At 57.7% G+C, this 22,590-nt stretch overlaps 1 protein-coding gene across 19 annotated transcripts in view; it reads left to right on the top strand.

Annotated features, from left to right (window-relative positions):
- Positions 1-18,974, top strand: part of Ermard (ER membrane associated RNA degradation) — a 47,052-nt gene extending 28,078 nt beyond the window's left edge. For 9 of the 19 annotated variants that reach the window (XM_078018670.1, XM_078018669.1, XM_040283609.2 and 6 more), the window contains 5 exons: positions 1,138-1,214; positions 9,641-9,766; positions 10,161-10,379; positions 11,345-11,458; positions 13,636-13,803. In XM_078018670.1, coding sequence (XP_077874796.1) covers positions 1,138-1,214; positions 9,641-9,766; positions 10,161-10,379; positions 11,345-11,458; positions 13,636-13,792 — 693 coding nt within the window. In that variant the 3' untranslated portion in view covers positions 13,793-13,803. Of the gene's footprint in view, positions 1-1,137; positions 1,215-9,640; positions 9,767-10,160; positions 10,380-11,344; positions 11,459-12,891; positions 12,973-13,635; positions 14,151-17,842 lie in introns of those variants that run through there. The other 10 variants (XM_078018662.1, XM_040283608.2, XM_040283605.2 and 7 more) reach the window with 10 other exon arrangements.
- The last annotated feature ends 3,616 nt before the right edge of the window (positions 18,975-22,590 follow it).

The following is a 22,590-nucleotide window of genomic DNA, read 5'->3' as shown; positions in this document are numbered from 1 at the left end:
GGAAATGGCTAGGTGCTCTGTTCTCAGATGGCAGGACATGAGGGTGGTACAGGGGACTGGGTGTCAGTCCTGTGGCCCCCTCAGGGCAGCTGTGAAATCAGCACATGACCGGGAGGGACCCTTCACAGAGCAGCCTGGAGGAGCGGGCCTGGAGGAGGCCAGGGCCAGTGAGAACAGCTTCTCCCCCAGAGGACGTGAGCGTCCCCAGCATCCCGTGCTCTTGAGGTGGGGCTCAGCCTGAGTGGTGCCTGACGGCGTTCTGCCCTGTTCCTCTGAGGCCACCCTGCTGCAGCTGTACCTGTCAGGCACTATGCTCTCAAGATGGCAGTGCAGAGCCGGGGGTGCCGGAGCCTGCTGCAGGGCCCGCCTTCAGAGAGCTGGTGGAGGGACGGTTTCCGCAGGGCAGGCTCCCTAGGGCAGGCTTAGCCCTGCGGCCTGGCACTGGCCACAGCCTCAGGTCTCTTCCTGTCCTCACGGTGCCTGCTCGTGCTCTCTGTTGTTCACTCGCTTTCCAGTCTGGCCCACGGTCCTGCGCCCTGTGCTCTGGTGATGCTGTGGCCCGGTGTCACCTACATTCTGTGTATCAGCAGCTTCCTGTCAGTTTGCTTAGTTTTGTGGAGAGAAATTAGAGAACTTTGCTGCCCTCGTGTGGCTTCAGGTGGGTGTCATTGGGCTGTGGTCCCCTTGGCTTTGCTGGACAGTGTCTCTCCCAGGAAGCCTGGAAGCTGACCAGAGGCCTCTAGGGGCCTGAGAATCGGTCCCCAAGTGATGGTGCTTCACCCAGAGCCAGGGCCACGTGGGCCCTCTCTCCGCTTTGTTCTCTTGGACACAGACCAGTTACCAAGCTGGTGCCAGCTCAGTGGAACGGACACAGGTCCCACATCTGAACTGAGGGTCTCAGCAGGATCTCTGGACATGTCCCCAGTCATCCAGATGTTCGCTACCCCCCATCCTCTGGCTTAGATGTCTGTCCCTCAGCTGAATTGACCAGATTTCCCGGCCCGACCATCTCAGTTTCAAATGTAGAATCTGTAACAATTTTACGAATCGTACTTTCTAGAAAGTGATTTAACATCTGTGACAGTGGGAAGCATACTTTGTAGGATGTGGTTGTAAGAAAAGTGCGTTTCCTCCCAGGTGCTGAGCTGTGGGAAGAGCATCGGGTCTTGGCCTCTGCTGCCTCTCTCGGAAGACCTCAGTCAGGAAGCAGCCAGGTGCGTGCCGTCCTGGGTGCACCGTCCCTGTGGCTGCCAGCTGCAGTGGGCACCACCAAACTGGGGTCTCGGACCATGGGGTGTGGTTGCCTCTGTGGCTGCCGCAGGCAGGCGAGCGCTGGAGGCCTTCCTGCCTGCGGTCTCTCCAGTGCACAGATCTGGAGGCGGGTGTGTGGTGAAGATGTGATGCCCACCCAAGACTGCTCAGTGGACACTTAGAAAGAGGAGCCTGGAGCTCAGGAGGAGGAGTGGAGGCAGTGTGCTCTCAGGACCACAGGCGCCCTCCTCTGTGGACGTCCTCCTCTGTGGCCGCCCTCCTCTGTGGGCACCCTCCTCTGTGGGCACCCTCCTCTGTGGCCGCCCTCCTCTGTGGGCACCCTCCTCTGTGGACGTCCTCCTCTGTGGCCGCCCTCCTCTGTGGGCACCCTCCTCTGTGGGCACCCTCCTCTGTGGCCGCCCTCCTCTGTGGGCACCCTCCTCTGTGGACGTCCTCCTCTGTGGGCACCCTCCTCTGTGGGCGCCCTCCTCTGTGGACGTCCTCCTCTGTGGGCGCCCTCCTCTGTGGGCGCCCTCCTCTGTGGCCGCCCTCCTCTGTGGGCGCCCTCCTCTGTGGACGTCCTCCTCTGTGGATGTCCTCCTCTGTGGATGTCCTCCTCTGTGGACGTCCTCCTCTGTGGGCACCCTCCTCTGTGGACGCCCTCCTCTGTGGACACCCTCCTCTGTGGGCGCCCTCCTCTGTGGGCGCCCTCCTCTGTGGGGCACCCTCCTCTGTGGGCACCCTCCTCTGTGGGCGCCCTCCTCTGTGGACGTCCTCCTCTGTGGACGTCCTCCTCTGTGGACGTCCTCCTCTGTGGGCGCCGCCCTCTGTGGGCGCCCTCCTCTGTGGGCGCCCCCCTCTGTGGGCGCCCCCCTCTGTGGGCGCCCCCCTCTGTGGGCGCCCTCCTCTGTGGACGTCCTCCTCTGTGGACGTCCTCCTCTGTGGACGTCCTCCTCTGTGGACGTCCTCCTCTGTGGGCGCCCTCCTCTGTGGACGTCCTCCTCTGTGGACGCCCCCCTCTGTGGACGTCCTCCTCTGTGGACGTCCTCCTCTGTGGACGTCCTCCTCTGTGGACGTCCTCCTCTGTGGACGTCCTCCTCTGTGGACGCCCTCCTCTGTGGACGCCCTCCTCTGTGGACGTCCTCCTCTGTGGCCGCCCTCCTCTGTGGCCGCCCTCCTCTGTGGCCGCCCTCCTCTGTGGACGCCCTCCTCTGTGGACGTCCTCCTCTGTGGACGCCCTCCTCTGTGGGCGCCCTCCTCTGTGGGCGCCCTCCTCTGTGGGGCACCCTCCTCTGTGGGCACCCTCCTCTGTGGGCGCCCTCCTCTGTGGACGTCCTCCTCTGTGGACGTCCTCCTCTGTGGACGTCCTCCTCTGTGGGCGCCGCCCTCTGTGGGCGCCCCCCTCTGTGGGCGCCCCCCTCTGTGGGCGCCCCCCTCTGTGGGCGCCCCCCTCTGTGGGCGCCCTCCTCTGTGGGCGCCCCCCTCTGTGGACGTCCTCCTCTGTGGACGTCCTCCTCTGTGGACGTCCTCCTCTGTGGGCGCCCTCCTCTGTGGACGTCCTCCTCTGTGGACGCCCCCCTCTGTGGACGTCCTCCTCTGTGGACGTCCTCCTCTGTGGACGTCCTCCTCTGTGGACGTCCTCCTCTGTGGACGTCCTCCTCTGTGGACGCCCTCCTCTGTGGACGCCCTCCTCTGTGGACGTCCTCCTCTGTGGCCGCCCTCCTCTGTGGCCGCCCTCCTCTGTGGCCGCCCTCCTCTGTGGACGTCCTCCTCTGTGGACGTCCTCCTCTGTGGACGTCCTCCTCTGTGGACGTCCTCCTCTGTGGACGTCCTCCTCTGTGGACGCCCTCCTCTGTGGACGCCCTCCTCTGTGGACGCCCTCCTCTGTGGCCGCCCTCCTCTGTGGCCGCCCTCCTCTGTGGACGTCCTCCTCTGTGGACGTCCTCCTCTGTGGACGTCCTCCTCTGTGGGCGCCCTCCTCTGTGGGGCACCCTCCTCTGTGGGCACCCTCCTCTGTGGGCGCCCTCCTCTGTGGACGTCCTCCTCTGTGGACGTCCTCCTCTGTGGACGTCCTCCTCTGTGGGCGCCGCCCTCTGTGGGCGCCCTCCTCTGTGGGCGCCCCCCTCTGTGGGCGCCCCCCTCTGTGGGCGCCCCCCTCTGTGGGCGCCCTCCTCTGTGGGCGCCCCCCTCTGTGGACGTCCTCCTCTGTGGACGTCCTCCTCTGTGGACGTCCTCCTCTGTGGGCGCCCTCCTCTGTGGACGTCCTCCTCTGTGGACGCCCCCCTCTGTGGACGTCCTCCTCTGTGGACGTCCTCCTCTGTGGACGTCCTCCTCTGTGGACGTCCTCCTCTGTGGACGTCCTCCTCTGTGGACGCCCTCCTCTGTGGACGCCCTCCTCTGTGGACGTCCTCCTCTGTGGCCGCCCTCCTCTGTGGCCGCCCTCCTCTGTGGCCGCCCTCCTCTGTGGACGTCCTCCTCTGTGGACGTCCTCCTCTGTGGACGTCCTCCTCTGTGGACGTCCTCCTCTGTGGACGTCCTCCTCTGTGGACGCCCTCCTCTGTGGACGCCCTCCTCTGTGGACGCCCTCCTCTGTGGCCGCCCTCCTCTGTGGCCGCCCTCCTCTGTGGACGTCCTCCTCTGTGGACGTCCTCCTCTGTGGACGTCCTCCTCTGTGGGCGCCCTCCTCTGTGGCCGCCCTCCTCTGTGGGCGCCCTCCTCTGTGGACGTCCTCCTCTGTGGGCACCCTCCTCTGTGGGCACCCTCCTCTGTGGCCGCCCTCCTCTGTGGCCGCCCTCCTCTGTGGCCGCCCTCCTCTGTGGGCGCCCTCCTCTGTGGACGTCCTCCTCTGTGGGCGCCCTCCTCTGTGGACGCCCTCCTCTGTGGGCGCCCTCCTCTGTGGGCGCCCTCCTCTGTGGGCGCCCTCCTCTGTGGCCGCCCTCCTCTGTGGCCGCCCTCCTCTGTGGGCGCCCTCCTCTGTGGGCGCCCTCCTCTGTGGGCGCCCTCCTCTGTGGGCGCCCCCCTCTGTGGACGTCCTCCTCTGTGGGCGCCCTCCTCTGTGGACGTCCTCCTCTGTGGACGTCCTCCTCTGTGGCCGCCCTCCTCTGTGGACGTCCTCCTCTGTGGGCGCCCTCCTCTGTGGGCGCCCTCCTCTGTGGGCGCCCTCCTCTGTGGGCGCCCTCCTCTGTGGACGCCCTCCTCTGTGGACGTCCTCCTCTGTGGGCGCCCTCCTCTGTGGACGTCCTCCTCTGTGGCCGCCCTCCTCTGTGGCCGCCCTCCTCTGTGGACGTCCTCCTCTGTGGCCGTCCTCCTCTGTGGACGTCCTCCTCTGTGGGCGCCCTCCTCTGTGGACGTCCTCCTCTGTGGGCGCCCTCCTCTGTGGGCGCCCTCCTCTGTGGACGCCCCCCTCTGTGGCCGCCCCCCTCTGTGGACGCCCCCCTCTGTGGACGCCCTCCTCTGTGGACGCCCCCCTCTGTGGACGCCCCCCTCTGTGGACGCCCCCCTCTGTGGGCGCCCCCCTCTGTGGGCGCCCTCCTCTGTGGACGCCCTCCTCTGTGGACGCCCTCCTCTGTGGACGTCCTCCTCTGTGGGCGCCCTCCTCTGTGGGCGCCCTCCTCTGTGGCCGCCCTCCTCTGTGGCCGCCCTCCTCTGTGGGCGCCCTCCTCTGTGGCCGCCCTCCTCTGTGGGCGCCCTCCTCTGTGGGCGCCCTCCTCTGTGGACGTCCTCCTCTGTGGGTGCCCTCCTCTGTGGACGTCCTCCTCTGTGGACGTCCTCCTCTGTGGACGTCCTCCTCTGTGGGCACCCTCCTCTGTGGGCGTCCTCCTCTGTGGGCGTCCTCCTCTGTGGACGTCCTCCTCTGTGGGCACCCTCCTCTGTGGACACCCTCCTCTGTGGGCGCCCTCCTCTGTGGACACCCTCCTCTGTGGACACCCTCCTCTGTGGACGTCCTCCTCTGTGGGCGCCCTCCTCTGTGGACGTCCTCCTCTGTGGCCGCCCTCCTCTGTGGACGTCCTCCTCTGTGGGCGCCCCCCTCTGTGGGCGCCCTCCTCTGTGGGCGCCCCCCTCTGTGGGCGCCCCCCTCTGTGGGCGCCCCCCTCTGTTAGCGCCCTCCTCTGTGGGCGCCCCCCTCTGTGGACGTCCTCCTCTGTGGACGCCCTCCTCTGTGGACGTCCTCCTCTGTGGGCGCCCCCCTCTGTGGACGTCCTCCTCTGTGGACGTCCTCCTCTGTGGACGTCCTCCTCTGTGGACGTCCTCCTCTGTGGACGTCCTCCTCTGTGGACGCCCTCCTCTGTGGACGCCCTCCTCTGTGGACGTCCTCCTCTGTGGCCGCCCTCCTCTGTGGCCGCCCTCCTCTGTGGCCGCCCTCCTCTGTGGACGTCCTCCTCTGTGGACGTCCTCCTCTGTGGACGTCCTCCTCTGTGGACGTCCTCCTCTGTGGACGTCCTCCTCTGTGGACGCCCTCCTCTGTGGACGCCCTCCTCTGTGGCCGCCCTCCTCTGTGGCCGCCCTCCTCTGTGGCCGCCCTCCTCTGTGGACGTCCTCCTCTGTGGACGTCCTCCTCTGTGGGCGCCCTCCTCTGTGGGCGCCCTCCTCTGTGGCCGCCCTCCTCTGTGGCCGCCCTCCTCTGTGGCCGTCCTCCTCTGTGGGCGCCCTCCTCTGTGGGCGCCCTCCTCTGTGGCCGCCCTCCTCTGTGGCCGCCCTCCTCTGTGGCCGCCCTCCTCTGTGGGCGCCCTCCTCTGTGGGCGTCCTCCTCTGTGGGCGCCCTCCTCTGTGGGCGCCCTCCTCTGTGGGCGCCCTCCTCTGTGGGCGCCCTCCTCTGTGGGCGCCCTCCTCTGTGGCCGCCCTCCTCTGTGGCCGCCCTCCTCTGTGGGCGCCCTCCTCTGTGGGCGCCCTCCTCTGTGGACGTCCTCCTCTGTGGGCGCCCCCCTCTGTGGACGTCCTCCTCTGTGGGCGCCCTCCTCTGTGGACGTCCTCCTCTGTGGACGTCCTCCTCTGTGGACGCCCCCCTCTGTGGACGCCCCCCTCTGTGGGCGCCCTCCTCTGTGGGCGCCCTCCTCTGTGGACGCCCTCCTCTGTGGACGCCCTCCTCTGTGGACGTCCTCCTCTGTGGACGTCCTCCTCTGTGGGCGCCCTCTTCTGTGGCCGCCCTCCTCTGTGGCCGCCCTCCTCTGTGGGCGCCCTCCTCTGTGGGCGCCCTCCTCTGTGGACGCCCTCCTCTGTGGACGCCCCCCTCTGTGGACGTCCTCCTCTGTGGCCGCCCCCCTCTGTGGACGTCCTCCTCTGTGGACGCCCCCCTCTGTGGACGTCCTCCTCTGTGGGCGCCCCCCTCTGTGGACGTCCTCCTCTGTGGACGCCCTCCTCTGTGGACACCCTCCTCTGTGGACACCCTCCTCTGTGGACACCCTCCTCTGTGGACGTCCTCCTCTGTGGGCGCCCTCCTCTGTGGACGTCCTCCTCTGTGGCCGCCCTCCTCTGTGGACGTCCTCCTCTGTGGCCGCCCTCCTCTGTGGCCGCCCTCCTCTGTGGACGCCCTCCTCTGTGGCCGCCCTCCTCTGTGGCCGCCCTCCTCTGTGGACGTCCTCCTCTGTGGGCACCCTCCTCTGTGGACGTCCTCCTCTGTGGGCACCCTCCTCTGTGGGCACCCTCCTCTGTGGCCGCCCTCCTCTGTGGCCGCCCTCCTCTGTGGCCGCCCTCCTCTGTGGCCGCCCTCCTCTGTGGGCGCCCTCCTCTGTGGGCGCCCTCCTCTGTGGGCGCCCTCCTCTGTGGATGTCCTCCTCTGTGGATGTCCTCCTCTGTGGGCGCCCTCCTCTGTGGGCGCCCTCCTCTGTGGCCGCCCTCCTCTGTGGCCGCCCTCCTCTGTGGGCGCCCTCCTCTGTGGGCGCCCTCCTCTGTGGGCGCCCTCCTCTGTGGGCGCCCTCCTCTGTGGACGTCCTCCTCTGTGGGTGCCCTCCTCTGTGGGTGCCCTCCTCTGTGGGTGCCCTCCTCTGTGGACGTCCTCCTCTGTGGACGTCCTCCTCTGTGGACGTCCTCCTCTGTGGGCACCCTCCTCTGTGGGCGTCCTCCTCTGTGGACACCCTCCTCTGTGGACGTCCTCCTCTGTGGGCACCCTCCTCTGTGGACACCCTCCTCTGTGGGCGCCCTCCTCTGTGGACACCCTCCTCTGTGGACACCCTCCTCTGTGGACGTCCTCCTCTGTGGGCGCCCTCCTCTGTGGACGTCCTCCTCTGTGGCCGCCCTCCTCTGTGGACGTCCTCCTCTGTGGCCGCCCTCCTCTGTGGCCGCCCTCCTCTGTGGACGCCCTCCTCTGTGGCCGCCCTCCTCTGTGGCCGCCCTCCTCTGTGGACGTCCTCCTCTGTGGGCACCCTCCTCTGTGGACGTCCTCCTCTGTGGGCACCCTCCTCTGTGGGCACCCTCCTCTGTGGCCGCCCTCCTCTGTGGCCGCCCTCCTCTGTGGCCGTCCTCCTCTGTGGCCGCCCTTCTCTGTGGGCGCCCTCCTCTGTGGGCGCCCTCCTCTGTGGGCGCCCTCCTCTGTGGATGTCCTCCTCTGTGGACGTCCTCCTCTGTGGCCGCCCTCCTCTGTGGCCGCCCTCCTCTGTGGACGCCCTCCTCTGTGGGCGCCCTCCTCTGTGGCCGCCCTCCTCTGTGGACGTCCTCCTCTGTGGCCGCCCTCCTCTGTGGACGCCCTCCTCTGTGGGCGCCCTCCTCTGTGGACGTCCTCCTCTGTGGATGTCCTCCTCTGTGGACGCCCTCCTCTGTGGGCGCCCTCCTCTGTGGACGTCCTCCTCTGTGGATGTCCTCCTCTGTGGGCGCTCTCCTTTGTGGCCGCCCTCCTCTGTGGGCGCCCTCCTCTGTGGACGTCCTCCTCTGTGGGCGCCCTCCTCTGTGGACGTCCTCCTCTGTGGGCGCCCTCCTCTGTGCGCACCCTCCTCTGTGGTCGTCCTCCTCTGTGGGCGCCCTCCTCTGTGGACGTCCTCCTCTTTGGGCACCCTCCTCTGTGGCCGCCCTCCTCTGTGGGCGCCCTCCTCTGTGGACGTCCTCCTCTGTGGGCGCCCTCCTCTGTGGACGCCCTCCTCTGTGGACACCCTCCTCTGTGGACGTCCTCCTCTGTGGACGTCCTCCTCTGTGGACGTCCTCCTCTGTGGGCGCCCTCCTCTGTGGACGCCCTCCTCTGTGGACGTCCTCCTCTGTGGACGTCCTCCTCTGTGGGCACCCTCCTCTGTGGACGTCCTCCTCTGTGGCCGCCCTCCTCTGTGGCCGCCCTCCTCTGTGGACGTCCTCCTCTGTGGATGTCCTCCTCTGTGGATGTCCTCCTCTGTGGACGTCCTCCTCTGTGGACGCCCTCCTCTGTGGACGTCCTCCTCTGTGGGCACCCTCCTCTGTGGACGTCCTACTCTGTGGCCGCCCTCCTGTGGCCGCCCTCCTCTGTGGACGTCCTCCTCTGTGGATGTCCTCCTCTGTGGACGTCCTCCTCTGTGGCCGCCCTCCTCTGTGGCCGCCCTCCTCTGTGGACGTCCTCCTCTGTGGGCGCCCTCCTCTGTGGACGTCCTCCTCTGTGGGCGCCCTCCTCTGTGGGCGCCCTCCTCTGTGGACGTCCTCCTCTGTGGGTGCCCTCCTCTGTGGACGTCCTCCTCTGTGGGCGCCCCCCTCTGTGGACGTCCTCCTCTGTGGGCGCCCTCCTCTGTGGACGTCCTCCTCTGTGGACGCCCTCCTCTGTGGGCGCCCTCCTCTGTGGACGTCCTCCTCTGTGGGCGTCCTCCTCTGTGGGCGCCCTCCTCTGTGGACGTCCTCCTCTGTGGGCGCCCTCCTCTGTGGGCGCCCTCCTCTGTGGACGTCCTCCTCTGTGGGCGCCCTCCTCTGTGGACGTCCTCCTCTGTGGACGTCCTCCTCTGTGGGCGCCCTCCTCTGTGGCCGCCCTCCTCTGTGGGCGCCCTCCTCTGTGGCCGCCCTCCTCTGTGGACGCCCTCCTCTGTGGACGCCCCCCTCTGTGGGCGTCCTCCTCTGTGGGCGCCCTCCTCTGTGGGCACCCTCCTCTGTGGGCGCCCTCCTCTGTGGGCGCCCTCCTCTGTGGACGTCCTCCTCTGTGGGCACCCTCCTCTGTGGCCGCCCTCCTCTGTGGACGTCCTCCTCTGTGGGCACCCTCCTTTGTGGGCACCCTCCTCTGGGGGGCACCCTCCTCTGGGGGGCGCCCTCCTGGGGGGCGTGTGGCTGTACGCATGCCATGTGATGATGTGTTTTCTATGACTGTGGCTATTTTCATTTTATATTTAGGGAAGCTGAGTTTCAGATTTTGTAAGTTCATCACTCACTGAACACTGAAATAAATGCTCTTCACAGGCACTAATGTGGGCATTTTGATTTTTGTCACGTGTCTTTGGTATTTTTTATTTTTTAGATTGGAGGGTAATTCTGAAGCCGATGCCTGCAACTCTTTAATTACAAAGATTCTGCATGAGCTCTTTCACCACATGCCTGAGGATCACCTTGCTTTCCGTGACCTGGATGGGCTTCCCACTGAGAAGTGAGTGCTGGGACCTCCTGGGGACTGTTGAAGCACCCTGGGCAAATTAGGGCAGCACGTGGGGGGGCTGTGCTGGTTTGGGTCTTAGTGGCTTGGTCGTGTATTGGAATGTCACCATTGGGTTGGTGCCCCTAGAATTATTAGGTGAGGCTTGGTGATCTTTAGCAAGTCACAGTGTGTCTGTTGACATTGCAGACACATCTTCTGCTCACACATTAAATGGTACTTATCTCACATATGCCACAGGCCCAGCTCTGCCAACATACCAGGCCACAGCCTTTCTGCTGGTCCTTGTCCCTCAGAGGGTGTAGACTAGCTGGCCCAGGCTGGATGGAGCTGGCAGTGGGGGTCTTGTGATGGGGTGTGTCCCCTGAATTCCTGCTGTTGCTTGCAGGTGGCCCCAGCTGCTCGCTGAGCTCTGCAACATCCACATCCCCACCCTCTTCTGCCCCAGAGGCGTTCTCGAAGTGCTGGTTGTGCTCCGCAGCATTAGCGCCCAGTGCCAGCGTGTGTCTAGCCAGGTCACGACCTCCCTGCAGCTGAGGCACAGGCAGTGGGTGGAGAGGAGGCTGCGCTCCAGACAGCGGCAGAACTACGTGCGTATGCTGAACAGGTGCGGCCACTGCTGCCCTGCAGGAGGCAGCTGGGCAGGGAGGTATCTGCGGATGCATTTGGGATCCCTTCTTGTAGAGAACTACAGTGCTTTCTGTTTCAGAATAATCTTTGTACAGATGGGACCTACTTGCCCACAGGAGTATTTGGGTGTAAAGTCTGAGAGCATATTAACTGTGTTAGCTTTGTGGTTTCTTCCTTAAAAGCATGTCTGTCAGATAATGCTACATGATTGTACTACATGACTATTTGGGGCAAGTTTCCAAATTGTGGCTTGAGTGCTGTGGGTGTCCCTAAGCTCTTCCTGGGAATTGCTAGTGCATTGCTTCCAGAGGAAGTGCTCGGGTTACACCTTACAGTTTACAAGGTAGTGCTGTTCACATTGCATCCCCTCTAAAACGGTAGTTTTAATGCCTCTACCAGTATCAGGGGACAAATAAGGTCTGGCTTTGCTTGGTATTTCTTTGAGTCTGGTGACATTGCAGGTGACATTCACCTGTAAGCCACTGATCTTTCTTTTCGTGAGAGCTCTTCTGGGCATGGAATTGTGAGGAAGGTGCTGCAGAGGACCAAGAGCATGGGAGCTGAGCAGAGGCTCTGGGCCCTGACTGGGTTGTGCTGGAGTTCCCCAGCACAGCGCCTGAGGAGGGGCAGGGCCACTGCGGTCTCAGTGCAGTTGTTGGGCATAGAAGGCCTGGTGCGTGGGCATGGAGGCGAAGAGGGGTGCATGAGGGGTGCATCCAGCCTGACCACTACAGGCAGGGCCTGGTGCAGGGTTGGGCTCACCTGACCACTACAGGCAGGGCCTGGTGCAGGGATTGAGCTCACAGTGTCTGGAAAAGGATCTTATGAGATGAGATGTTTGGACTTCAGGACACTTGAAAAGGTGTGGACTAGGTGGGACATTCTTATGAAAGTGGAACACGTGTGTTTGTCCAACCTCAGTCTGCTTGTATCTGTTCTCAGCATCAGGCTTCTGTCTCCTGTGCTTTATTTGATTTTATTGCTCATTGCATTGGAATTGGTCAGCATTCATGTCATCCAAAGAAAAGGCACTCAAGAGCACCAGCAGTATCTGAAGTAAGTATGTCCTACTTAGAGGAAGGAGTCATGTTTGGGGAATTTTAAGTCATTATCACCCTTGTTGATTACATTCTGTGGTGATTTTTCCCCCTTAGCCTCCGTGGATTCTAATGGGCCCTTAGCTGTCCTTCTGTGAAGATTTTGTTGTTGATAAGTTTGTGACCATTTCAGGCTGACACCCAGTGTAGGCACATTCCACAAAATTGCATGAGATTTGTGTGTGAATCCTTTTAGAATTTTTTTTTTAATTATTTAGCGGTATGTACTTGCAACTAAACTTTATTTATTTAAAATTTATCACTTTTTAAAAAAATTTTTTTTTAGAGAGCGAGAGAGAGAATTTTAATATTCATTTTTTTAGTTTTCGGTGGATACCACATCTTTGTATGTGGTGCTGAGGATCGAACCCAGGCCGCAGGCATGCCAGGCCAGCGCGCTACCGCTTGAGCCACATCCCCAGCCCTAGAATTCTGTAGTCTGTGCAGAAATAACTTGGTGTCCAGGTGCAAGCTGGGTGAAGGCTGTAAAAATGGTGTGGCATTGAGAGGTGCAACTCGAGGCTCTGTCTGGACCCACAGCTGTCTCAGGCAGAGGGCTCACAGGCTTGGTGGACCTCAAGGAAGCCCTGCAGCACCCAGACAGCTCTTAGATAACTAGCATTGTTGTGTATGGCTGACAGTTTCAGATTGGGGAAGTCATTTTTCAGGACCACCCAGATCCAGGGATCTGAAAGTAGGCTAATTTTGTGTCACCCATTTCACATCCAGAGATTCCAAAGCAGAGGAGGCCCCTGGACCTGTGCTTGGTGATCCTCCCTCCACCATCAGGTCCTGGGTACTTTTGTGGCCATGAGACAGTGCTCTGCACGGGCAACATATCTGTGCATGTTAGACCAAACCCAGGATGCTGACGTGAAGCAGCCCAGTGTGCATGGCTGTGCATAGTATGGGCACAGCTGGCGACTCGGTTGGGATACTCAGCCTCAGCACTGTGGGTCTGGGTGGGAACCTGCTCTGGTGTGTCCTATGCTCTCCACGAGGTTCAGGGCATCCCTGGCCACCCACCACATTGCAGCACCAGTCCCCAGTTGTGACCCTCAGAAGTGGATTAGATCTGTCAGATGTCCCTGGGACCAAAACTACTGCCATCTGGGAACACTCCCCGGACAGAACATCTGTGGACTTCACTGCGTCTTTTCTTAACTTTCCTCTAGGTTTAAAATCTTCAAGTTAAAAAGTTATAGAAAAGTTATACTACTTGGGAAAGTTTAGGAGAACTTTGAAAAAGTAAAAATGGCATTTATTTATTTCCGTTGATCAGAGATGACTCACTGTCATTTTGATGAACATTTTTTTCCACTACTAGGAATTGAACCCCAGGGTGCTCTACCACTGAGCTACATCTGCAATCATTTTCATTTGTATTTTGAGACAGGATCTTGCTAATTTGCTGAGGCTGCCTTGAACTTGTGATCCTCTTACCTCAGCCTCCCAAATAACTGGGATTGCAAGGTATGCCATCATACCCAGCCATTCTTCTTAATGGATTTTTTTTTTCTTTTTTGGTGTGGTACTTGGGATTCATGCATACTAGGCAAGTGCTCCATCACTGAGCTACATCTCCAGCCCCTTTTTATTTTTTACAACAGGGTCCCACTAAGTTGCTGAGGCTAGTCTTGAACTTCTGATCCTCTTTGCTTAGCCTCCCAAGCAGCTGGAGTTGTAGGTGTGCTCCACTGTGCCCACTTTAATGGATGTCTTTAAGGAGAACACTGGAGCATCAGTGGCTGTCTCCAGTGGAAGGCGTCTCTTATGAGGAAGGGACTCTGCACCCCACCAAGGGCCCAGGCATGTCCTTTGTCATCACACATGTCGTGCTCCTGTGCTGGGTCAGTCTGATCCAAGTGGCCCAGAGCCTTTTTGGAATCACGTTCCACTACTTAGGAGTGTCTTGTCTGGATTTTAGAGAGTGTGAAAAGGAATTTTCATCTTGTAAACTTTCAGATGCCCATCCGAATTTTTGTCTTTCATTTAATTTGTGTTGTTTTTATTTTTTGTGTTTTTTTCTTGAATCTATAAAAATTAAGTGGTTTTTAACTTGAGAAGTAATTTCAATAATTTAAGTCATCGTTATATTTTATAATGGATAGACTAATTTTCCTCTTTTTTAAACAGGTTCTTAAAGTCGATTTTGCAGTACACTGAGAACCTAGTGACCTATACCAGCCAAGAGAAGAACAAGTGGAATGAAACTATTGGTCTTACACATACAGCTTTGTTGAAAATTTGGACTTTCAATAAGAGGAAACAAATGTTAATACACTCAGCCTAGAAATCCACAAATGAAGTTGTCTTATGAAGTCAGAGTGCTTTTGGTAACAGAAAACACAGTTGAAATAGATTTTAACATCCTTTAAAAGGGGCATCCGGTGGTGGGGTGGATTTCATGGCAGCTTGATCAGGGATCAAATTGTGTTTCTTCAGATCCTCTGGCCTTCTCTGCCTGAGCTGTTCATATGCCACTCGGGCTGACCTCCCTGTAACCAAATGTCTGGAGCATGTCCTCATGCATGCATTGGAGGAAAGGGCATCTGCTTTTCACCAAGCCATTACCCAGAAGCATGTGGCTGCACTCTGCGTGGCCTGCAGCTGCTCTTAACAGCCTACAGCTGGTTGGTTGGAGAGGTCAGGTGAGGGCTGACAGCTCATGGGCAAGCACTGAGGAAGGGGCTCCTGGATGGTGGGGTGGGTGGTGAGGCTGGGTGCTGGGCAGCAGGTCTGGTCAGGATCTGGCATGAAGCATAGCCCCTTCCATGTTCCTAGCTGAGGTCTGCTTAGTACAGGAACTGAAGGGTTGGAGGAGAGAAGAATCAGCTGTTGCTCCCAGGCTTCCCTGCAAAGTGGTCCAGGCATCTGGGAAGGTCTTGCCTCTTGTGAGGTGCTTGTGGATACACGATGAGGCAATTGTCCTTCCTCTTGGAGAATATGTCCAAACATTCCCAGGTCACTGGCAGCTTCTAGGTAGCACCCTCTGCCCTTTGGGGAGGTCTGTGTTCCATCTCAGGAGTCTCTTTTGCAAGATGTCCAGGGTATTCTGTGTTTGCTATGGGTATTGCCATGGGGGACCATCCCCATGATGCCCTTGCAATGGCAAGACAGGGTCCTGAGTTCTGGCTGTTTCTGAAGAACTGAGAGGTAGCCAAGCCCTAGCTCCGGCCACTGAGCTACGCTGCTGTCTCCAGACTAGTCCCAGTAGGTGGGCAGCACAGAGAAAAACCTCTGCTGTGTGCTGTAATGGAGTGGGTGACAGTCCATGATCACCCAGATCCATGTATTTTCTGCACAGGTTGAAGAACAGGTCCTGTAACTAAGCTCTGAAATCCTGCTGGTAGGGCTGTATTGCTTTTGGATTTGCAATTTGGAGGGGAGAGGCCTTTCCACTGTTTCTCTTCTAGACCCGTCTTCGTGGGTCAGAAAGCCAGTGTGGGGTTCTCCCAATCTAGATCTGATACCACCCTGCACTTGTGCTCTGAGGAGGTAGTACTGACTCAGGCCAGCTGAGGCCGACCTGAGCCGAGCTTGCCACCTGGCCTCAGCAGCAGCTGCTCACGGATGTCTCTAGAACTTCTTGGAAGCCTGAGAATCCCTGGCCCTCTTTCATAGGAGTCTGGCAGGAGAGATCATGGCTACTACAGAGGAAGGAGGAGGGCTGCTGGATGTTCTTTTCTAGGAGGTCCTGGGAACTGGTGGGATGTGTGATGGAGCCTACTGCTGTGGGTGTCTCTGCAGTGGCCCCACATGTGACAGATTTTCTTTAGTGCTGGGTCATGCCTGCAGGCTGTTCCTGCTGCTTCTACTACACAGCAGCAAAGTACAGTCCACAGCAGGACCTGTGCTGCTGTGGGTGCCCCACCGTGGCTGATGTGACCTTCATGTCCTTGTGCGTCACCTTGGATCCATGACGTACATACGTGGTTCTGTGTCCTCAGTGTGTCAACTCAGGGATTCGTGATCCACATATATGGTGCTATATTTTCACGTGTCACCTTAGACACGTGATTCATATACGTGGTTCTGTGTCCTCGGTGCTTCAGCTCAGACACACGTGATTCACGTACATGGTGCCGTGTCCTCGGTGCATCAGCTCAGGGATACGTGATCCACATATATGGGGCTCTGTTTTCATGTATCACCTCAGACACATGATCCACATACATGGTGCTGTATCTTCGGTGCATCAGCACAGGGATATGTGATCCACGTATGTGGTTCTATATCTTCTGAGTATCAGCTCAGGGACACGTGGTCCACATACGTGGTGCTGTGTCCTTGGTGCATCAGCAGAGGGACACATGATCCACGTATGTGGTTCTGTGTCCTCAGTGTGTCAGTTCAGGGACACGTGGTCCATATTCGTGGTGCTGTGTCCTTGGTGCGTCAGCTCAGGGATATGTGATCCACGTATACGGTGCTGTATTCTCATGTGTCACTTTAGACATGTGATCCATCCACATATGTGGTTCTGTGTCCTCAGTGTGTCGCCTTGGATGTGTGATCCATGTATGTGGTTCTGTGGCCTCATGCAGCACCTTAGACACATTATGCAGGTATGTGGTTTTGTGGCCTCGTGTGTCACCTCAGGGACACACGATGTGCCTATTGGATACCTGTTATGGTGGACACATCACAGCAAGAGGCATGTGTTGTCACTCTGCTCCATGAGTATGGTGTGAAGCTTGGTTTCCATTTGAAGAGGAGGTTGAGGCCAGAGTTCTGAACTGAAAGCCATCTTTTTCCTTTTGAAGTTAGAAACGACGATGTGGTTCAGTACCTGAATCCACATGAATACCTTACCCTTCCTCCAAGTTTTCAGCAGCTGCAGCTAATTCTTGCCTGTGCCTGCTGTGTTACTTTTAGATGATGGGGTTTTGCATTGGCTGTCATTTTCCTCTCAGGAAGAGATACACTTTTGGCACTTTTTTCATTTTAGACAGAGTGTTTATAGGCAAGAGTCGAGGCTTTGCCGTCCATCACACTGAACCCACACAGGTGGAGTGGGTAAGGCCCGGTCAGGCCAGGGCAGGGAGGACTGTCGCTCACTCCTGCTGTACTCATCAGAGAGGAGCAACAAGCGGAGGGCGCATGCCCAGTTTCCTTTTACCCTAACAACTGTTGCTGAGAGTGCTGCAGGCACTGAGCCAGGCTGGGTGCAGAGACAAAGAAGGCCCAGCCCGAGTAGCTCGGCTGTCAGTGCCACTGCTCAGGTAGATGGAGGGCAGTGTCTGGCCAGTTTACGAAGAGCAGTAGACTCAAGGGTACACACTTGGGGTCTGCTTTACTCAAATAACTCCAAAAAAACTACCAGACTCTTTGCCACCCCTACCAAAAACAAGCCATTGCCCAGAGCCTGTTCTTAGCATGCAGATTCTCAGAACATCTTGGTGTTGCCTCCCCAGGAGGGCCTCTGAGCACACATAACCTCAGGGCATTCCTCCGGGGAGCAGGAAGGGCCACTGCTGGGAGGCCAGTCTTGCAGATTGGTGCCAGGTGTCAGAAGGAGGCGTACCCTGAGCCCAAAGGTGCCTGCATTCACCCTGACTGGAGAGCCTTTCCTGGGTCCCATCAAGTGAGTCCTTCCAACAAGCCCTGAGGGAACCTGCACTGCCACCAAAACTGCCGGTCTTTCCAGAGTGAGCCTGCTAGGGAAATGGAGGCAGGGAGGCCACCAGGAGAGGAGCCCTGCCAGGCCTGGCAGAAGGAAAGCGGTGGTATTTGCCACAGGCTCCCATGCTGGATGTGCTGGGGCAGACCCTGCTGGTCAAGTCGGCAGGTTGATGGCGAGACACTCGGCTACTGCCACAAGGGTGCCTTGCCTGCGAAGTGTGGCAGTGACATGGCTGCCTGGTAGTGCTGACGTGGGGGTACAGTGAGGTGGGCTTGGGAAGCTTTGGCCAGTTGCTGACCCCGAGCTCCTGGCCATGCCCCTGGACTGGAGGAGAGCTGACCTGGGCTGGTTCCATTTGAGTTGGGCTTGCTGGTTACTCTTCTTAATGCAACAAAAGTACCCTTTGCACTGGTCTCCCTTGCTTGGCCTCTGCACAGCTCTGTCAGTGAACTGGTGAGAGACTGGCTGCCGGCTCCAGTGCATCTCATGTCCCAGCCAAGAATATCTTTGGTCCAGGCAGGAAGTCCCCTCTGAACTGGTCTGAACCATTGGTGTGTGTCACAGCGCTCTTGTTAGCCCACACCCCTCCAAGCCAGGCATTTGCAGAAGGCTGTATCTAGGATTGCCAGTGGAAATGCAGCCGATCGTGTGGCCTTGTCTGTGTGCTGAATAAACAGGATGCCAGTGAGGACCCACTTTTTCATTCTGCTTCTTCAGCAGTTGGATAAGCAGCTGTTGTCATGGGCAAGCTTTGGATTCTTCAGTTACGGTGCCTTTCCTCGAGAAGACACAGGGTGGCGCTCTTTGTTCAGCAAACTCTTGGGTAGCAAGCAAGAGCGCTCCTCCAGCTGCAGAAGAGAAGGCTGCCTGTGTTTTAGGACCATGAGTTCAGGGGAAAGACTTTTTTTTTTTTTTCTTTTTCTTTTTTCCTTTGGCTGCAAATAGAACTAAGGATCCATTGGATGGAGAAAGTAAAACTGTTGGCCCAGAATGAGGACCACAGAACATGACCCTCACCTGATAGATACCCATTCATTTATTTAGGTCTTGATGAAAGACAAACACAGATGTGTCCACAGACTTCCATCTCTACGAGGAAACACTGTACAAAACAACCCGTGGAGGTGGCAGCAGCGTGGCCATAGCGTTCACAGGACCAGGGAGGTTCAGGACTACGACCATAAGATCGTCCCCCTGTGCAAAACTCATCTGCAGCTCGGGAGTGCACAGGGAGGGCCCGCTGTTTAAAGGAACCAGGTCAGGCTCCTGAAGAGGAGGATTGCAGGGTGCAGGCTTCGCTTTGGAGACTGCCTTTCAGCAACTCATCTTCCCGAAGCACAGACTGAATCTGCACCTTGGCATTGCAGTAAATCTGCCAGCCCTGCCGCGGAGAAGAAGGGCCTGGGGCCTTGTGAGGGGCAGGTGAGGGCCTGTTTGTGTATGGCTTTACAGGCTGCCAAGCACATTCTTTACATTGGGTAGAAGGGAGTGGCTGGGGTTTGGTTTATAGCACACTAAATAATTTAACAAAAATACATCACTCTTGCCCTTAGGGTCCAAGTGTAATGGACCTCAGTTGTGGTCTTCCTACTGTTTGTTGCTGCTGGATTTGCTAGGCACTGAGTTAACTGGACTCTGTCTAAAATAGAGCTATGATCACATCTTGGGTTTTTCCAGATAAGACTCTAGATGGATGCAGGAAGTATTTCTGACACATCATTTAATTACTTTAAAATAAAAATATTTTATGCTAAGTTCAAAAAAAGCCAGTCATAAAACTCAGCCTTGTACCAGTGATTATAGTCTGTGACGCTGTAAGCAGACTTATCATTATAAATGTTAAATACCACCCCTAGAGTAAGCTCGTTTATTTTCAAAGCACTTTGCAGTTGCTGATTGCTCTCATCTTGAGTACCCCGGAGCCAGACAGTATTGTTAACTCCACATGAAGAGGGCAGAAACTTGGGCATAGAAAACCTAGAACTCGTTGCCCGGGGAGGCAGGGGAGGCAGCGAGAGTGCTGGACGTCGTCTGCTCTCCTCTGTGGACCAGTGACTCTGGCCCCCCTCCTCCTCAGCCCCTGGGCTCGGGTACCTTGCTGCGCCTGCCTCTGATGACCACTGTGGTGGCACTGTGGCCGGGGTCACCCCAAAGCGTTCTATCCAGAACGTCCTGCTGGCCACCTGTGGAGGAGACCACAGTAACCCTCTTCACAGATGCAAAATGAAGACAAGAAAGTGACCAGCATCTGTTGCCAGGCTGTGGAGAGCAGGGCCATCCCACTGGACTGGCTGGGGGCCAAGCTGGCGCCATTGCCGTGGCAGCAGGGCCCAGGAGGTGCTGTCAGAGCAGAGGGCAGGGCCCACCAGGTGTCGTGGCGGGCAAGAGCCCCTGAGTCTGGCTGTTTGCAGCCCACCTGCCCTCGTGGTTTATTGAAGAGGCCTGGGGACCTGCTTTGCGCACTCACAGCTGAGTGGCCAGACTGCACCCTTGTGCGCCTCTCCTGAGACACGCTGGCTCTCGCTTTTCACGTGCGACAGCTGCTTTCAGTGGCCACACAGGAGCAAAACCTCGTGAGCCGCCTCTCACAGGCCTAGTGCCCTGCTGGGTCACATGCTCCTTTCCATCTTGGGACTTGATCTCAAGGGGGGACTAATGCCACAGCTTGCAGGTAGAAAGGGAGCTGAGGCTGGTGCTCAGTCTGGCCCGTCACGCCTGCAGACGGGGATTTGGGACTGGGGTGATGGTGAACCCCCCCAATGAATCAGCAGGATGTTGGCCTGTGTGTGCGAGGTGTGCGGCTGCTGTGTGCTGCCTGGTGGTGAGAAGCAGGAGGTGTGAGACCGTCCCTCAGGGTGCCTTGGAGGCACCACACCACAGGCAGACAAATGGTGGGAATGCCACTGTTCACATTTGGTCCCATCCAGGTGGTGCAGGGACGTCCAGTGTGGCCATATGGAGGACACACACCGCTGCTTCCCCTGCTCCTGCCCTCCTGGCCCTCTTTCCGGCCTTTGCCCCTGGCCCTAGCACTCCCCTGCCTCTGCCTGCTCCTGGCTAGCACATGTGAGCTCCCCAGTGGCCAAAACGCAAACCTTGCAGGACATCCAACCTGTGACACCCCAGGCTGCCCACCTGGAGTCCTGAGGCCTCAGCTCTCCCACAGCAGTGGATTCCAAGTTCTGACCACTGTCACTGCACTCGGAGTGCATGTGCTGTGGCCTTGCAAGTTCAGGGCTGCCCCAAGTGTGGTGCTCAGGGGCCGTCACCACCGCGTGTCCTGGGGTGGTTTGAGATGAGAATGCCTGCACCCTGTCCCTGTTGGCTGCCCCTTCCCCTCATATCCCCCGAGTCAGATGTGTTCGGGTTCCTTCGGGCTTCCCTGGGGAAGCAAAGGAAGGAAGAGCTTCCACATTTACATCGCTTCAGCCTACGAACTTGCAGCTCTGAGCGAGCTCCACCTCAGGTGAGGGTCCCTTTTCGACTCCACCATCTCCCGCCCCACCCGCTCTGACAAGCGCACCATGATCTCAGCGGCAGCTCTGCTCAGCTCTCCAAGTCCAGAGATGTCTGGTCTGCAGTGCCCGTGGGAGCAGGCAGGTCGTAGGCTCCAGGGCCAGGCCGAGGCCTCAGGGCCCAGCAGGCATAGCCACGGGCTGGGGAGCTGGCGGGAGGGAGCTGCAGGAGCAGGGAGCAGGGGGAGAGGCGCTCAGGCACCCCAGCCAGGCTTCTTTCCAGCCAGGAGAGGGGATTGAAGCAAGGCTCCTGGCAAGGATGGGACACTGCAGCTATAGGAGCAGGGGCCCACCAAAGCTACAGGTAAGATGGCTCAAGGAACAGGCAACAGTGTTATCCTTGTAACTGCAGAGACGGGAGCTACCTTATGCCATTCATGCCATCTCATTGCACACAGAACAGGATTGGTCCTCAAGGGAATCCCCGGAGGCAGGCTGGGGTGGGCAGGGCCTGGCCCAGAGGCTGGGCTGCAGATCAGCCCTGGGCGGGCTGGATCCAGGAGACAGAGCACACTGTGCACTGAAGACTCAGAGCCCTGCTCTGCTGGGGATTAGCTAAGCTGCCCCAGTCCCTGGTCACTTTCTTGTGTGGCTGCTTACTGGTTCCAGGAAAGTACTGGGCAAGCTGCAAGTGGCCAGGCTACAGCAGCGCTGGCAGGCAGCAGTGCGGCAGGTGGAGAAAGTGCTCCTTTCCACTCCTCCAAGATGTGCAGATGTCACCTTCACGAGCCTGTTGGGCTCCCAGGGCAGGAGGCTGGCGTCCCCAGACGAAGCCTCCCATGCTCTTGGCCACTGTGCATTCTCAGCCTGTGGCTGTAAGCCACGCTTCCTGGGCCTGCCATGTGAAGCCAGCCTCAGCAATTCCAGCCCCACTCTTCTTGTGCAGGACGGTTTCGCCTCCCGGGGACTGTCACAAGGAAGCGGCTTCAGGAGCTGCCGCAGGAAATGACTGAACACAAGTTTCCAAGAAATGGCTTTGAAGCAGCCTGCACAGTCCTGAGTACTGAGGTAGACAGAGTAAAGGAGGAAACGGAGAATCATATGATGAGGAAAGGAGCCTTGTAACTGTGACAAGGTTCCGTTGACTTGACCATTGATAAATACACACCACCTGATACTTAGTTACTTTTTGGTTGTCCACAGTACCAAAATAATTGGTCTATGAAATCAAAGGGAGACTGTCTAGCTAGAAAGTAGTATTTATTATATAAGGCTTCAAGCTTAAAAAAAGTGTAGTTTTAATGAAAAACATAATTTTTATTCTCGAAAATTTAATATAATTTGTAACTGTGTTATAATTCACATGGCTCAGAAGTAAAACACATACACACTCTCAAAGATGTTTAGTATACAGTCTGTTTTACATATGTCTTCCTCTTCCCACTTTAAAAAAAATTTTTAATTGTAGATGGACAAAATATCTTTATTTTTACTTATTTATTTTTATGTGATGCTGAGGATCAAACCCAGGACCTCATGCATGTGAAGCAAGCACTCTACCACTGATCTATAACCCCAGCCCTTCCCACTTTTTCTACATTGCTCTCTGTAAGAAATTCTTTCTTATTTATTTCTAGAAACTTTTATATATTAGGAATATGAATTTCCTAATATAAGTATGAGTCAGGCATGGTGGCGCACATCCGTAATCCCAGCAACTTAAGAGGCTGAGACAGGAGGATTGTGAGTTCAAGACCAACTCTATAACTTAGTGAGCAACTTTAGCAACTTAGTGAGATCTTTCTTAAAATAATAATAAGAAGGAGAACTGAGGATGTAGCTCACAGATAAAATGTCCCTGGTTTCAATCCCCAGAACAAAAGTGATAGCATGTTGTATATGCTGTATATTTATGATATATATATATAGTACTATACTCTGCTCTTCTGATGGAGAGCCTCCCATTTTAGCCCATGGAGAGCTTGTTGAATTATTTAACATCTTTGGCTG

Source organism: Ictidomys tridecemlineatus, chromosome 8 (genome assembly GCF_052094955.1).
Source record: "Ictidomys tridecemlineatus isolate mIctTri1 chromosome 8, mIctTri1.hap1, whole genome shotgun sequence".
NCBI lineage: Eukaryota > Metazoa > Chordata > Mammalia > Rodentia > Sciuridae > Ictidomys > Ictidomys tridecemlineatus.
Note: the sequence above shows the minus strand (reverse complement) of the source record. Positions and strands in the feature narration are given on the sequence as shown.